General features: G+C 32.7%; 1 protein-coding gene and 1 long non-coding RNA gene across 4 annotated transcripts in view; one reads left to right on the top strand and one right to left on the bottom strand.

The window, feature by feature from the left end:
- LOC122635624 (laminin subunit alpha-1) overlaps nucleotides 1-17,983 on the top strand; it is a 93,401-nt gene that overhangs the window by 17,100 nt on the left and 58,318 nt on the right. The window contains exons 2-4 of the mRNA XM_043826031.1: nucleotides 4,157-4,464; nucleotides 14,506-14,748; nucleotides 17,095-17,325. Of these exons, the coding sequence (XP_043681966.1) occupies nucleotides 4,157-4,464; nucleotides 14,506-14,748; nucleotides 17,095-17,325 (782 nt within the window). The remainder of the gene's footprint in view (nucleotides 1-4,156; nucleotides 4,465-14,505; nucleotides 14,749-17,094; nucleotides 17,326-17,983) is intronic.
- Nucleotides 821-17,983, bottom strand: part of LOC122635625 — a 56,175-nt gene continuing 39,012 nt past the window's right edge. The window contains exons 1-6 of one of the 3 annotated variants that reach the window (XR_006328715.1): nucleotides 9,233-9,540; nucleotides 3,774-3,919; nucleotides 3,242-3,492; nucleotides 2,735-2,864; nucleotides 1,980-2,190; nucleotides 821-1,349 (exon numbers count right to left, since the gene is read on the bottom strand). This is a non-coding gene — a long non-coding RNA (uncharacterized LOC122635625). Of the gene's footprint in view, nucleotides 1,350-1,979; nucleotides 2,197-2,734; nucleotides 2,865-3,241; nucleotides 3,493-3,773; nucleotides 3,920-9,232; nucleotides 9,541-17,983 lie in introns of those variants that run through there. The other 2 variants (XR_006328714.1, XR_006328713.1) reach the window with 2 other exon arrangements.

The following is a 17,983-nucleotide window of genomic DNA, read 5'->3' as shown; positions in this document are numbered from 1 at the left end:
GCAGAACCAATAGAATTCTTTTTCAAAGAAAGAAGGTATACACCCCCCCAATGATCGACTCGATAGAGCGTGCCACTTCTTCGCATATCATGTTATCCTATTACAAATCTAGATTTGCAGGAAAAATTTTCGCAGAACCAATAGAATTCGTTTTCAAAGAAAGAAGGTATACACCCCCAATGATCGACTCGATGGAGCGTGCCACCTCCTCGCATATCATGTTATCCTATTACAAATCTAGATTTGCAGGAAATAATTTTCGCAGAACCAATATAATTCTTATTCAAAGAAAGAAGGTATACACCCCCGAAGATCAATACGATGGATCGTGCCATCTCCTCGCATATCAATATTATCCTATTACAAATCCAGATTTGGAGAAAAAATTTTCGTAGAACCAATAGATTATATTTTCAAAGAAAGGAGGTATACACTTACCTGGCATTAGGGTTATTGCGAGTGCCACTTCTTCGCGTGTCATGGTATCCGCTTAGATAACCCGATGAATAAGGGAATAAACAAGAGACTACTGTTATGGGAGAGGGTGTGATTTGTTGGGGTATTTTATAAAGAATGCATGTAATATCTTTTAATGGGATTTATTTTCATTTTCATTTTTTTCATGAGAAGTACATTGTATTCAATAATTATAAACTTAATCGCTTTGAAAACTTGCGCTATAACATAATATAATATGTTTATAATGCAAAATTTTATTAATAATTTAATGGTAACGCAATACAATACAATTTGTCATTAAGTATAACTGTAATAAAATTTCATTCTCTCTCCCTCCCTCTCTCTGTCTCTCTCTCTCTCTCTCTCTCTCTCTCTCTCTCTCTCTCTCTCTCTCTCTCTCTCTCTATCATTCTCACTTTTTCGCAGTTACATTTTACAAATAAATGCATTTTCTTATGATATACATGATTTCCTATTGTTTCATATACTCTTGATAATAATTCTGTATTCTATGGTTCTAAAGATGTAGGTCCGATGATTTCCAAGTGTTCCCATCCTTCTGATAAGATTTCAAACTGCTTTGATTAACTCGAAGAATAATTATATTATCCAACGAAGCGTAGCGTGAGTCATATTGGAGTTAAACGATTTGTCGTCCATGGACAGTTGACTTCCGTGCGTGTGCCTTCATATGGGACTCCTTTGTCTTGTATATTATTCTTCCCCCGTCAATCTCCGGTCAATCTCAACGTTATTTCTCTTCCGATGAATTATTATTAATACGATGATAACGAGCTCGTATTCTTATAATTTTTAATGGATGCTTCTGTCCAGTCGATCTAGGCACTCTTGGTAACACTTGGTTTTTCAGGTCTCAACGTAGATTGTTTCTGTAACAATACATAGAAATATAATTAAAAAAAATGTTCTATATAAATATTAAAATTTTTGAAAAAAATCGAAATGTTATTGTTACATTAATAAATAAAATTATTTAAGAAAAATACTAAGCAAATTTTAGTTCTGGGTCGCGTCGCAACTTACCTTGAAATTGATAAAAAAATAATTTAGAAAGATTAATAAGAAAATTTTCAAATTCTCTAAAATAAATCGTAATTTTTATCTACTTCTTCGTCACTGGTCTTCGTAATTTCTCTCTCTCTCTCTCTCTCTCTCTCTCTCTCTCTGTCTCTCTCTTTATCTTACTCGCGCACAAGCGTATATACAAAAGCAGAGATTTCTTGTTGGAGTCTTAAGACTGGGCACGAGTGACTGATGACGACGAAAATAACTCTGTTCCATCTTTCCTTAGCACGGATCCACGTGTGTACCGTAAACTCGTCGGGACGTTCCAGCGATTTGCATGGAAAATATCCTATATTTATATAAAACTATAACAAATAAAGAAAAAGAGAGAGAGAGAGAGACACACAGAGAAAGATAGAGATAGAGGAAGAGAAAGAGAAAACGAGACATAGATAAAACGAAACTTCTCAGAGATACAAATTATCTATCCTTACCTCTTGGAAACGTCGAATCGCAATCGTTCGTTTTGGTTCCCAAGAGAAAGCATCTTCATTTTGGAGTTAGGAGGAAGTTGTTAGCTCGCCAGAGATGACCTCATGCTTCCGGGAACTTAGCTCTGATGTTAGCTGGCAATATTGTATAATCTGTCATCTCTCTCTCTCTCTTTCTCGTTCTCTTTATCTCTTTTTCTGATTGCACATTTATCTGAAACTATGAATAATCAGCAAAAAAAAAAAAAAAGAGAAAAAAAAGGAAAGAGAATCTCGTTAATATTCAGCGAAAAATCATTTTTAATTTAAATTATTGAGGGCGATTTGATTGTAAAAATGGAGGAAGGTGCTATACGATATTATTTCTACCGTAAAATTTAAATATACGTTTATAACATGCGTATCTCGTTTATATTCCATTCGAAATAAGATTATCGATCAAACTCGATCGCTATCGATGATTCTCAACACTTTTTCTTTAAACTGATCGTTAGTAGCCAGCTTGCTGTAACCAAGAACGCGTTCGATATCGTGTTGTTGAAATCAAGTCAAGAGGAGGAAACTAACCACCGATATTCACGATAATCGGTCCCTCTCTCTTTTTAAAGGGAGTGAAAAAGAAAATAAAAAGGAAAGGAAAAAGAAAGGTAAAAAAACGAAAAACAACAAGTAAAAAGAGAAAAAGGAAGGAAAAAGGAAGATAGAAAAAAGGAAAAAAAGAAGAAGAAACACGAGAAAATACGATCGATCTGGAATACCTCATCTCCTTTTCTTCTCTCTTTAGCTTCGAGGCGTCGACGTCGTTCAAACCCATCATCATCATTTTGACTTGATACTCGAGAATACATTCGCTTGGTCCGAGTATGCGCGAGCTATTATCTTTTGTTCCTATATAAAAAATAAAGAGAAGACAAGAAAGAGAAAGTAAAATAAAATCAAATCGAAATCATTTTTCAATCGATTTCAATCATCGTCGTACGAATAAAAATATTGTAATTATAAATTTCATGTAAATTTATATATATATATATATATATATATAGATTTATTATTATTACTATTGCAAAAGTGGAACAAGTATTAATTTATATATTTAATTTATAAATATATATATAATTTCTTGCACATACGTACGAATAAAATATTTACACACGTAAATCGATTATGTAATTCAAACGATTTCGATTCGTTATTAGTTAGAAAGAAAAAGTGAATAAAAAAAGAATTAGGTAGGATAATCTCGCGTTTCTCGCGTGCCTTCGCACCTATATACTCGCGAGAGGACGTTACTCGAACCTGTTCGCGGGCGTGCTCACTCTTCTCTGGAACCTCCTGCGAACCTGTTCGTGCTTTCACGATCTTCCCCTGGCGCGCTCTCAACCACAGCAACCTGTTTGCGCCTGCGTCTGCTGGATCGATGATCTTACTTTGCCTTTCTGTCAAAACCTATCGCCTGCGTATCGCTTCCTTCGATCTTTATCGACCAAGAGAGAAGAAAGATTATCTCTTGAAATATCTTTAAAGAAAAAATGAAAAAGAAAATTATTTTTATTATTATTATTATTATTAATATTATAAAAGTGGAACAAGTATTAATTTACAAGTTTTGAATTACATACATTATAATGTTTTTTATATATCTTGATAAATCTTAAAAGAAAATTTTTACGAATTTATTGCCATCAATTATTTAATAGAAGAAAAAAATTATTATTATTATTATTATTATTATTATTATTATTATTATTATTATTATTACTACTACTACTACTACTTATTATTGTAAGAACAGAATACCTTTCTATATTTATAATTTGCTTAATAATCTATATTGCAATTTCTCTTCATATCTTCATATAAATTCCATAAAAAATGTTAACGAATATATTTTGCCATAAATCTTGTCTAACACTATCGTTAATTATCCATCCATAGTAAGAATCCTGGAAGAGATCGTTAAGGAACGATTATTACAGGTTTGAGAAGAGAGCAATATGAAAGTCTATTAAAAGTATAGTTTCTATATATATATATATATGTATGTACATACATACATATATACATACATACATACATACATACATACATACATACATACATACATATATATATATATATATATATATATATATATATATAACTAACCATCTAATCTTATTTATCTTTCTTTTTGTTTCCAGGTCAAATCGGTCCACATGGGACAAGCAAAAGCCTAAAGAACAGCGGCCTCTTTCCGTCAACCTTTAATGTCGCCGCTAAAGCTGAAATATTTGTTAATGCAACCTGTGGCGAGGATGGGCCAGAAACTTTTTGTAAACCTTCGGAATCGTCGAGATGTGCCGTTTGTGATTCCAGAAGTCCTGACCCAGGAAAGAGACACAATATCAGCCATGCTTTAGATTCTAATCCCAGTAGATGGTGGCAAAGTCCTACTTTAGCTAGAGGAGATAATTACGAATACGTTACTATTATTCTTGATCTTAAACAAGTTAGTACAAAATTAATACATATTTTTTCTTTTTTTTTTTTTTTTAATTATCATGTTAATTTAACTGATACGAAAAAATAATTAACATTTTTCGTAAGTTCGTTATACATTTACATATACAGGATGGATCAATCTGAAGAAAAAAAAAAAAAGAAACGAAAGACCTTTCACGATCTGTATCATAGATCGAAATCACTTTTCTGTCGGCTTCTGAGAGGCATCGAAGCAACGTCCTCATTACCGAGAGCTTCTTCTCTTGGGAAGTTAAGGGAAAAAAAGAGGAAAGAAAAAAGGAAAGAAAGAAAAATAAAAAAAGAAAAACAAAAAAAGGAAAGAACGAAAAAAAAAGAAATAAGAAAAGATGACCACGATGCTCGTTAAAGGTAGTTTTTCGCCAGTGGCCTTCACGATTTCTTAAAGGGCCTCCAAGAGAGAACCTGAGTCAGTTTTATACCTGCGAACAACAACGTGAGATTCTTAGAAAGAACAATTTCTCTCTCTCTCTCTCTCTCTCTCTATCTCCCTCTCTTTCTCTTTCCCTCTCTTTCTCTTTGTATCGCTCGTTTTATCGTCCCTCAGCATCATACTACCTCACTTTTCTCCTTTCTACTATTTTACCCTCTGTAAACCGACAAAAGGGGCATAAATTGGAAGCCGAAGAAATGAAGTTAACGAACGTCCTGAAACACGGTCTTATGATTTCTCTAGAGGCTTTCATTTTTCTTTTCGTCGCGTTAATTGCTCTTTCATTCTCATTTCTCTTTAAAAAAAAAAAAAAAAAAAAAAAGAAAGAAAAGAAAAGAAAAATTCAACGAAGAAAGAGAAAAAGAAAGATAAAATAATATGTCAAAAACATCTCGTTAACTATGAATACACCTACGCTTATGTTAAATCGCTGAAGGTAGGTAATTGATACGTTAATAAGAGGATAAAGCTACACGAAGAACAGGTACACCCTTTAGTAATGAACATGTTAAGATAGGCGAAATCTCGACGTGTAATTAGAGGACGAGTATATAAGCCTTAGAGCTCTCTTCCCTCTAATTGGTTCCTGATTGCAAGGCTAATCCCTTACGTATTCACTATTTCACATATATATATATATATGTATTTCCATACATATTTATATGTATATCTTAAAAGAAAGATCAAGATTCCCTATACTTTATAAAGGACGATTTCTTGATAATGATTAATTAAGAAGGCTCGTTTTTACTTTCCGGTACGCGTAAACGTAGCCGAGAAGAAGATTTGTGTCTTCGTAACTTGAAATTTCCATATGACAATTTCTAATTATTTATGCGACTATAAATTGTAAGATGGATTTTATATCGATCGGGGTTATCTTTCTGAGATCTTAATTATCATGTGTGAGTAGGTTGATATGTGTATATATGTATATATACATATATACGTATCATATTTCATTCAAGATTCAAATTAAATGTTAAAACTAACAAGTTAGAAATGTGATTTAGATCTTAAAATGACAATTTCAATATTACAATCATGATTTATAAATCGAGATATGCAATTTTTAATTAATAATATGATATGAATATTAATTTTTACATCTTACATGTTTTTTTTTTTTTTGTTGAATATATTTATCGATTATCGACGATACGACACGTTTTAAATTCCTTTTATTAGAGTCGATCTTTCATCTCATTTGTTTCCAACTCGCTGACAAGGATTTATCGTGTTGCATTGTGATACAGAGTAATATAAATCATTCGACTTGAAAGAGGAAGAGAGAGAGAAAGAGAAAGAGAGAGAGAGAGAGAGAGAAAGAGAGAGAAGAGATGAAACGTCTGGTGGGTGGTGCGATATACGTCGAGAAATTTTTCAATCGTAGAGTATGGATATCGCGAATGATTATGCTAATCGACGGATAAGCAGGGCGCAGAGAAAGAGAGAGAGTGAAGGAGAGAGAGAAAAAGAGAGAAAGCATATTTATGAGTCTCGTTAACGTTCATTGCGCTTATTAATTTTATGACCGGCCAGATCCGCTTCTATTTTTTTCTTTCGATCAATGAACCCCCATATTTCGATCTCTCTTTCTCTCTTTCTCTGTCTCTCTTATTTTTCTATTAATATTTACCGGAAACCTGGAATTTCTAAGATATTTACGTAAATATCTGTACGTTTCGTTATTAATATAAGAGATAACAACGTAGCATAACTAGAAAAAAGGTATCTTTGTCGGTTCGCTATTAGATATCGATATCAGATTGATATTCGCGTCGATAATAATATTTCAATCATTTAGATATTGGAAACACGCTAGAAATCTTTTCCTCTACTTTTCCTTATATATTTTTTTACATTATCGACGAATTTGTTCCATTCGAACATGTCTTGCGTACTTTTCTTATTTTCTTTTCTTGCGTAATAAGAAGAACGAAAACGATAAGAATATTAATAAAAAAATAATTAATTATTAGTTGACTCTATAAAATATCATTTAATTTATTAACACGAAGTACTCTCTGATATAAGTCCTACGTGTATAATAAAATCCATAAAATTCCAAGCGATTCAAAAATAATTTGCGAGGAAAGTATCATCGAACCATTTTTTAATTCTTCCGAAAATATTTTTTTCTTGAATTAAAGTAAGATAGAACGAAAAGAAAAAAGAAGAGAAAAAGGAAGAAAAAAAGAAAGAATACATAGTTCATCGACTTCAAAATTATCCTATTACTATATCCAACGAGATTACGTAACAAACTCGAAACGTCTCAGCTTGCTCGTCGAGCTATTCGCGGACTTGCAGGAAAAAGAAAACGGTAAAAGAAAAAGGAGAAAGAGAGAAGAAAAAAGAAAGTAAAGAAAAAAAGAAAATATTTGCAAAGAAGTCACTTGGGTGGTTCGTTGATGTTGTGATTCTAACTTTAAATTTAAACATCTGTTAACGCTACTGATTGGCACGGGAAGACGAGTCATCGCCTTGGCCTGATGACTAAAGACGAAATAAGAATAATATGTGCGTGTGAGTGTGTGTGTGTGTATATATATATAAAGAACAAATAAAAAAGAAAAAAGAAAAAAGAAGAAAAAGCAAAAAAAGAAAAGAACGAACCTCCCACGTGAAAACGAGTAGCGAAATAAATTAATTCGTTCGTACCTAAAAAGGTTCCACGTAGTTCAGAAAGAAGAGAGTAATGGTAGACGCATACAAATGTTTAACAAACATGAACAGTGATTACCATGGCGGCCTCTAACACGACCCCTTTTGTACAGAGAGAAAAGGAGTGGCTTTAGCTTGAAAAGAGTATTACACGGATAAACTGCTACTAACTTTGACTTTCTCTCTCTTTCTTTTTCTCTTTGACATACGCACTCTGTCACAGTCTCATTGTCTTTTTACCCTTTTTATTGGATTCTTCCAACCCTCCTCGTTATAATTGTACATTAATCTCCTCTATTTCTTACCATTTTGTTGCTCCAAACTGCATACCTCCCGACACTACTCTTATTTCTTTGACACAGTGAAAATAAATCATTTTGAAATATGTATATTTTCTTTGAATGGAAAGAAATGACTCTTTTTTTATATTGTTGTAATTTGTTTTTTTTTAAATGGATCAAGTTAAAAATAATCTTTAAATATTAACAATCATAGAATGATAGAAGTATCACAATGATTCTAATAATCATTAGATCATAGTATTACGTGGATTTTAATAAATGTGATTTTTAATATAATAATTAGAATAGATAAATGATAATAATTTCAATATTTTATAATTAAAATTATTATTAATATAATTATTAATATAATAATTGATAAATGATCAAATTGAAAATATTCCGATGAAGTCATTCAAAAGAGAAACTGTAAAAAATAAAAAAAAATAATAATAAAAAAATAAAAAATAACTAAAAAAAAAAATTAAATAAAATCAAAATACTAGTTCGAACAAGGAGTTTAGAATGAATCATCATCGTGTTGTTATTATTCTCTCCTATTAAAATCCACGTTGGTATGAACGAAGGAAAAAGACGAAGTCACGAAAATAATGGCTTCGTGGGGTTGGAAGATCGCCCTTTCGCGAACTTGTTCCTCCTTTTCAGTCGAGCTTGCTCATGCGTCGTGTGCAAAGCTAAAGGGTGATAGGTCGAAAGGCGAGGGCTATGGTGCTTCTTTTATCGGGACTTTATGATCGTGGGACGAGGATCACGATAGAGAGCATCTGCACCAACCTGTGTGTATTAACATTCGCATGAGTTTACATACGCACGTATGCATGTAAATATATATGCGTGTGTGTGTGTGTGTGTGTATGCATGTGTATATGTTAAACTATTTAAAATATTTAAATATCACTTTCATTAATATTGATATCATTAAAAATAATATTTAAATAATATAATTTTGTCCTTATATATAAAATTAAATATTATAATATTATTAACAAAAAAACACACAAAAATGAAATTTCAAAGAAAGATTCTGAAACAGAATTTTCTTTGCATCTCCGAACAAAGTCATTAATCTTAACAAACACATAAACACTCACACATATATATAAAAGATCCTGAAATTCGTCGGCTTTTATCGTTTGCTCCGAAAGAAACATTGCAAAGAATTTAAAACACGAGGATCGTTCGAAAGAAAGAAAGAGAAGAATGATCGAGTCGAAATCACCTGAAGTTCTGCTCTCTCATCGATTTATTTCTGGGTGTGTGTGTGTATGTTTGTGTGTCTTTATGTGTATATAAATGTGCAAGGGCCAAGTAAGAGCATGGCGTCACGAATTTACCTCGTAATTCAATTCCCACGGCCGATGGCGATAATTACAGAGCTCGATGTTAGAAGCAAGCACCATCATCGACACGATGCCGCCATCCTTTTACCCTTTTCCTTTTACCGCATGCCAATTGATCGTCCTTCCTGTTCATTCGCTATATTTTTTTTTATTTACATTTTCATCCTTTGTTCTGTTCTTTTCTTTAGTTCTATTTTTATTGTCCTCGATATTTTTTTCAATTTTTTTTTCTCTGAAATAAATTGATCCAACATAATTACTTTCCTCGAACTGTTTCGGAAATATAAGGGATGAAACATGGATAGCGTTCAATTCGAATAACTTTAATCACAAAGTAATTGTCTATATACATATCAATGAATACAAAACAAAAATATAAATAATGATAAATTAATAAAAATTAAAAGATGATTAAGATATGATCTATAAAATTTATGAGACAGCTTCTTTAATTAAAGGGACAAAAAATCATAGATGAAATTCAATTTTGGTGATGAACGAATATATTTATAATGGATGAGAATTTCTCGTGTCGGCAATGGCGAGAAACGTGGTCTGCGAGATAAAGAAAAGAGGAACGGAATGGGAGAAGCTCTGAGAAAGAATAAACGCAGTAGGTACTCGACCGTTTATGGAGAGGCAAGACCTTATGCTGCACCGCAGGTATATCGCCGTAGGTATTTACCCGCGTGCAGCTTCTACACGATACCTGCATACTTTCCGACTCCTTCGAGTATATACCAACACCGAACTCTTTCTCTCTTTCTCTCTCTACAAACGTTTGCGAATATCAGAACCCTCTTAAAAAAAAGGAATCACAAAAAAAATTACCAAAAGAATTTCTCTCCTAAGAAGTAAGAAAAAAATAAAAAAAAAAAATTGCAGAACAAAATTAATCGTCAAATTCACAAATTATTTTCGTCCAATTGAAAATCTTATTTTTGTTTATTGTCGAAATCACGTTTGTTATCGAAATAAGAAAGATTACATGAACAATTGCGATCGATCGATCGTTTGTTCTCTTCAATTTTAATGATATTATTGATTATCAGAAAAGTCAAACCTATAACATAACAGCGAAACCTATAACAAAAGGTATTTTAAACTTTAAAATTGAGTCATGTCAAATACGAGCCCTGAGTGAAACTCATTGGGCTCGTAAAATGGACGCTCCTGGACCACCCAGTACCCTACGATAATACGTTTCTTCGGACTTTCTCGAGTAATGAAGGCGATTCTCTTGGTAACGAGCGTGCCTCACGGTCCTTAGAAACCACGAGGCATACAGTCGCGTAACTGTTTTAACTACCAACAAAATTCTATGATATCTACATAAGAAAAGAAGATCCAAAATATATTTAGAAATTATTTGAAAAAAGAAAATTGCTTGTCCTTTTCTCTTTATCTTTAATTTCCGTGAGGATCTTTAGCCGATAAAAATTACTATAATTGATCACATAATTCATTCTTTTTTATCATCAAGTTCGTGCACTTCCGGTCATAGATAGAAATTCATATCCGTATTCATTCACATACACACATATATGTATATAATAAATCGTGTCGAGCTTGCTGACTTCCTCGTGAACGGCCAAGCTAATTTCATTCGGTTACACTTATCAAACGAGTCCAGTTTCAGACGCGTTATGGCACGTGCACGAACGACTTTCAAAGATGAGAGTGAACTCTTTGGAGAGAGAGAGAGAGAAAGAGAAAAAGAAAGAGAAAGAAAGAGAGAGAGAGAGAGAGAGAGAGAGAGAGAGGAGAGAGAGAGAGGATATTCGAGCCAAGATCGTGTTGGCAGAAGACCAGGACTTGGAATCCTCGAGGGCAGACGGCGCGGTGTCCCACAGAACATAACTCCGGCTGTCTTCAATGTGTTACTTCGATGTGTGGGACGAGTCAACGAAAATTATATTCAATTATTTTTCGAAGCTACTTGAATTGTAAAAAGACAAGCAAAACCTTTTCTTTTTTTCCCTCTCTCTATCTTTTCATTTCTTTCTGTTTCTTTTTTATTTTTCAATTTTCACGAGAAGTTTTCGTTCATCTTTTCCTCTGTTTTTTTTTTTATCGTCATTTTCGAATACATTTTTCTCTGTAATATTTTTACGATCACGAATTTTCATGGATTCTTTTCTTTCCTTTTTTTTCTTTTTTTTTTTTTTAATTATAATTCTCAAATATCTTTTTATAAATTTTCATGGAGATTTTTTGGTTATTTTCTTTTCTTTCCATAGAGGAAAATCGTGATTCGTTTTAGTTTTGGCACGTTGCCTACCACCAATGATTCTCGTTTTTCTTTTTATCTCAACGGAAAAGCAATTTGACTTTCATCCCCGCACGATTTTCAAATTGAATTTATTTTCCCTCTTACTTTCTACCTTCCTCTACACATTCCCTTTCACGTAACTCAATTCCACGTGGCATGTTATTACCACGATATTTCCCTCGTAGAATTTCTCTCGAGATGTTAGCCCGATTAATCTCTCAAGAGTTGACAGTCTGGTCCATAGATGGAAACGAAAATGAGATTTAGGATAAACTCTTCGCAGGATTTTAATCCGATTATATCTGAAAGAGATGGAAGTTTCGTTGATGACTGGAAATTCTACTTTAAATTGAACTATCGTTTTTCATCAGTTAAAATCTTTAATCTTAACGATTAGATTATTTCTTATATTATTCATTAAGAAGTCTTAGAATAACAAACGTAAATTACACGTCAGGAAACAATTATTATTTTTATCAAAAAAGAAAATGTCAAAAAATGAAGAAATTCTATTCGTAAAAATTAAACATAAAGACGAACAAAATTGAAATATTCTTAATAATTAAAGGCGATAATAAAGTAGCCGATAACGATTGATTTCTTTTATAAAAAGATTATTTACAAATAATTAACAATAAAGAAAAATCTCTTTCCCTCTCTCTCTTTCCCTCGAAAAAAAGAAAAAAGAAAAGAATAGAGAGAAGAGAAAAAAAAGTAAAATGAGGAGGATAGAGAGGATCATCCCTTTAAGGACGTAATCCAGGATGCCCTTAAAAACGTGCGCAAGAGAGGGCAGCGCTAATAAATTGGCATTGCACGGTATCTGAGAAGGTCCGTAAATGGGGTGCGTGCGGAGGTAGAGCGACAAGAAAATTTACCGGACGGCCGGTTCCTGAAGCCGTTAAGGTTCTCCAAGTGCCCCTGTTGCGTCTCAGGTACTTACTCGTTTCTCAGGGCTGGAAAGTGTCGCTACGCGGTTTACGGGAAAGAACTCTCTGCTGTCGCCTTGGTATTGCCATCGTTTCGTGGTACTCGTTAAACTTGTTACGAGATAAAGTTTTAATTAGAATTCGGACTTTAGTTTATAAAGTGATCAAAATAACATAACGTTTAATGAAAAGGAAAAAAAAATAGAAAAAAAGGAACGTGACTCGCAAAAATTAAAATTCGGATAAAACAACGAACGAAATTATTTTTTTATAAACACGCATTAAATAGAAACAAATATTAATATATTATATTTATGTGTGTCTGTGTATGTGTATATATATATATATATATATATATATATATATATTTGTTTGTTTTAAGTTTTAGAAGAAACTATTATATAATGATTATAATTTTATTAAATTTGATTGTATTAAATCGTTAGGAATAAATGAACATAATCGTTGAATATAATCGATCTATATCTGAAGCTCGTGGAAACTTGAACGGATTCAGGAATTATCGATTTTCTTCGTCGATGGATCGATCGATCGATCGTTTGCGACTATAAAGCCATTTCTGTCATTCGATGCTAATACTGGACGCGCCCTTACAAGGCTGCACGAGTTGAAGGCGACTAGCTGTCGCCTCTCACGATCGTGGGAGCCTTCTTCTAGGTCGATTCCTGACGAGACTCACTCGCTCACTACGCTTCTCCGGAGAATGTACGACTAGATACGCATTGACAAACACACACACATACATACAAAAAAAAGATTATTTCTTTCTGTGTTTGCCTGAAAAGAAGAACTCGTCTAATCGTTTCAAACGATACATTTTCTAAACTCAATGAAAAATTAATGAAAATCAATGAAAAACAATCTTCCTCTATCTAATCAATGAAAAATTAATGTTCCTTGTAATTTTTCGTCCGTATTATGAAATTAAAAGAAAGTCGAAAAAAAAATATAAAAGATGAGGGAAAAGAAAAAAAGAAAGAGAAAATGTTTCGAAGACCCTAACTTGACCTATCCTATCAGTATATATTATCTACAAGATAAGCACTAAAACATACAGTCTAACCTTGAGAGATAAATATTTGATCTTTTAGACAGAACGCATCTGTTGTGAGAGAGCCAGGTGGTAAGTTTCTAAACTTACTCGAGAATATCTTGACTTGACTTGACTGACTGTGATTAGCTTCCTTGTGAAAGATATATTAGATGGAGACATAGAAATGTCTAATAATATTTATATCGAGTTCTATATTATATTAAAATAGACTTAGATAAATAATACAAATTCTTCTTTATTTATCAAAAGAAAAATTCATTAACGTATTCATAAAAAATTCATAAAAAGTGTGGATATTTAATATCTATAAAAATCAGAAACTAAATAAATAAATGAATAAATAAACAAATAATTGTTGAAAAAAAATTTGAACGAAAGTTAACCAATAAGGTATCATATGTATATAACCATAGGTACATACATATATGTAGAAACTTAAAAAGATATATCGAAGAGATATCTACAAATACGCGAGTAAACGCGGGTACGTAAGCGAAAGGGAGTCCGGATAATTGAAGTTGGCTTCCTCGGGACTCGTAGCAGCGAGACGTTCCGGACGAAGTCCTTAGAAGGAAACGGAGCCGGGCTCTCTCGGTATCGCGGACATGCGATCTGTCTTTATGGTCCGAAAGTGGGCGTCGACTTGGTCTCACACAATGCCGGCGTAACGACGACGACAACGACAGCGACAGCGACAACGACAACGACAACAACGAAGACGAAGACGAAGACGAGAACGAGGACCACAAAGACTCAAACTGAAACGCTGAGGGTGGACCAAGATACCCCGTTGTGCGTCTTCTTCTCAATTCGAGAAACGAAATCGAGAACTACAATTCGTTTTTTGTTTACAATTTTATTTCGATGAAACCCTCATTGTATCTGACTATATCAATTGATACTTTAAATATCATCTAATTTAGTTTTATTATTTTTTTTAATATTGATTAATATTGACAGAAATATAATTTTTTATTTCTTTTTGTTACAGGTCTATCAAATCGAATATGTGATCGTGAAAGCAGCGAATTCTCCGAGACCAGCTGCATGGATACTCGAGAGATCAGTCGATAACGTGAACTTTCAACCCTGGCAGTATTACGCACCAAGCGACGAGGAATGTTGGACGAGATATTCGGCACCACCTGTGCCTGGTAAGCCGGTTTACATAAGCGACGATGAAGTCATTTGTACGAGCATTTACTCCAGGTCGACGCCTATGGAAAACGGTGAAGTACGTTTCTAATCATCATCATCATCATCATCATCATCAACATTATGATCATCATCACCATGATCATCATCACCATAATCATCTCCATCTTTCATCGCCATAATTTTTCATTCATAATTCATCATACTTCCTTAGAATCAAAATAATATCATCTCTTTTTAATAAAGCTTAACTTAAAATCAATATTAATTATAAATAATTTCTAATTTGCTAATAATTATCATTATTTCATTCATTATAAATCCATGCACTTTAATTCCAATCAATACAAATGGCTATAAATAATTGAATAAAAATTTCCAATTTCTAATTTCCTAATCGTCACTTTATAATTACTTGCAACGATTATACTCTTATCAAAGAACATTAATATAAATCAAAAGTAGGGAAAAATAATTATAATAACATAGATCAAAATTCATTTCCCTTGTCTCTAATTTCTAATACACATACACAGAGATATTAAATATCTTCTCGGCTTTAACAGAACGATGGTCATTGCCATCGTTTTATCAATAGTCGTTATAACAAACTTAAGAAGACAATTTAAAGAGAAAGAGAGACAAAGATATACATACACACACACATATATATACACACGCATAAAACGCGAGAAATCGTCCGTTATTCCGTCGCGGTGTGGTCGATCGTTAATTATCGTTCGACGTACACTGCCGGTCATATAATTACGCGATTGGATGATTAGCAGGCTCGCGATCTCAACGTTACACACCAGTGAACGAAAAGTAACAAGAGTTTGTAGATCGTCGTTAGTTCAGCGATCTTCACAAGCGAGAATGAATTTCCGTTCACGATAATTCTCGCTTATTTTCATTCGATATAAAGTCGAACGAATAATTTTATATAATTACTCTACGTATCACCGTTACTTCCAGATTAATATTTTCTCTTTCTTTCTCTCTCTTTATATATATATATATATAGTAATTATTAATTCTATGATTTGTTTTAACTTGGAAAGGTAAAAAGGAAAAAAAAAACGTTCCAAAGATTATTATTTCTTTTCTCTGTTCTTCTTTCTTTACTTTTCTTTTTTTTTAGTTACTTTCAATCTTTCCCAACATTCTAAATTCTACTTTTGTATTTTATTATAAGTATATTTTATATTATCTATCATATTTTTATATACTTTCATTATACTATTGTAAATATACTTTCTATAGAATTTTACTATAATTTTTCTATTAGAATTCGCTACGCCTTTATTAGATCATTGGTAAATGATTTTCTTTTTCTTCTTTTTTTTTTTTTTGAAACACGTTGAATGGTTTCGAGTTAAATGTACAAGAAAAATAGGAAGCAGCACCCTTTCCTTCTTACGTCTTCACCCCCTGCAGAAAGTGCAGTGTGCATTCAAACGTCCATATATGGTCAGTCAGCACCATACATGGCCGGAATGTAGGGATCGCCGTTTTTGTACCATCGATCCTTCTCTCCCCACCCCTTTTCAAGAACGATTCCTTCGTTTTCTCTCATCTCGTTTAGCGTTTGTGCACGAAAGCGATCTGATCTCAGACTCGATCTTCTTTACTCACGAGCTTTAATTGTCCATCAAAACTTCCAAGAAAATGATTAAGAAAAAATACAACAAGAAAAAGGATTAATTACAATTTCATCCGATTATCAATATAAATTACTTCTTCGATCGATCATAATTATTTTAATAATATAATCATTTAAATAAAATTTAATATTATCCCTTAGTGATTAAAATAAAAGTATAATATCATTGAATTATTATTCAATCGTTATAGCTAATATTTATTATAAGGAGAATTAGAAAGCATTCACTTCGATTACAATTCTGAACAGTAAGTTAAAATGTATCAATTTTTCCGCCTTGGACTATTGTTTACGATCACGAAAGAAAAAAAAAAGAAAAAGAAAGAAAAGAAAAGGAGAGAACTCTTAGGTGCACCCATTATCCCGAAATGCAAGTGATTGTTCTATATTTGGAACCGCGCATAGGCCCATTTGCGGAGGACGACGACGTTCTCCACTCGTTTTACCGGCGCCATTCATGGATGATTTATTTCTTCCTTGTGACATCGAATTTAATACTTTCGAAGAAGAGAGATCCGCGTACACAAACAAATAACCCACAAACACATAAAGTTTTATCAATCGTCATTAGTAATCAATTCCTATTAATTCCATGATATTTCTATAAGTAAAAAAAAAAAACAAACAAAAAAAAGAAATCAGACCAGCCAATTTTTCTTTTTTTCTATTTATTTCTTCTTTATTTTTTCTATGATTTTCTATCCACAGATAGAAAATCGATCTTTCTTTTAATCGTTTTTTAAATTTATATTCGTGTTTCAGATCCATACGCACTTGGTTAACGGTAGACCCGGTGCCCTAAATCACAGTACAACCCTTCAAGAATTTACTCAAGCAAGATACGTCAGACTTCGCTTTCAAGGTCTACGGAGGAACGGCGTTGTAATAGCCGATAAAAGAAAAGCATTTTATTCGATCAAGGAGATCAATATCGGTGGACGTTGTCTATGTTCTGGTCATGCTGCTCGTTGTCGATACAGTGTTCAACATGGGGTAAATTATCAATTTTATCTTATCCTTAATAATAATGATGCCATTTAACAACGAACATTACGCATCAATTTTTTTAAATCATTAATTTCGATATTAATAACGATATTAAACAAACAAAATTAAAGAAGATTTCCAATTGAAATTCATTTCTAATATCTCTTATAACTTTCCATAATAATAATATTTAAATTATAAGAATATTTTTATGACGATTTTTGATTCCAATCGTTTCCAATATAAATTTCTTTTCGATCATTTTTTAAAACAATTTTAAAATAATTTTGATTGAAATATTTTTCTATATAAGCATATAAGTTACTTATATTATATAAACTCGCGAAAGTCAATAACATAGATAGCTTTCAACGAAGTCGATTTTGTTGGACATTTCCGTTTGGACCGATCTCTAAAGTTAGAATCTCGTACGCAAACTAGAGAGAGAGATAAAGAGAGAGATAGAAAAAGATAGAAAGAGAGACAGACAGACAGAGAGAAAGAGAGAGAAGATTATGGTTACGGGGTTCACAGGAAATAAATCCGTCGGAAGTGCCATAAACTTGTCAGTCCTTTGTCTGGCAGCACCGCTAATGGCAGGATCTCTCGTTCCTTCCTTCGGATCGTTTCGGAACTTTGCCATTGGCTCTTCCAAAGCCACAAG

The sequence above is a fragment of the Vespula pensylvanica genome, chromosome 18, assembly GCF_014466175.1.
Source record: "Vespula pensylvanica isolate Volc-1 chromosome 18, ASM1446617v1, whole genome shotgun sequence".
Classification (NCBI taxonomy): domain Eukaryota; kingdom Metazoa; phylum Arthropoda; class Insecta; order Hymenoptera; family Vespidae; genus Vespula; species Vespula pensylvanica.
This window is presented reverse-complemented; position numbering and strand designations above follow the sequence as displayed.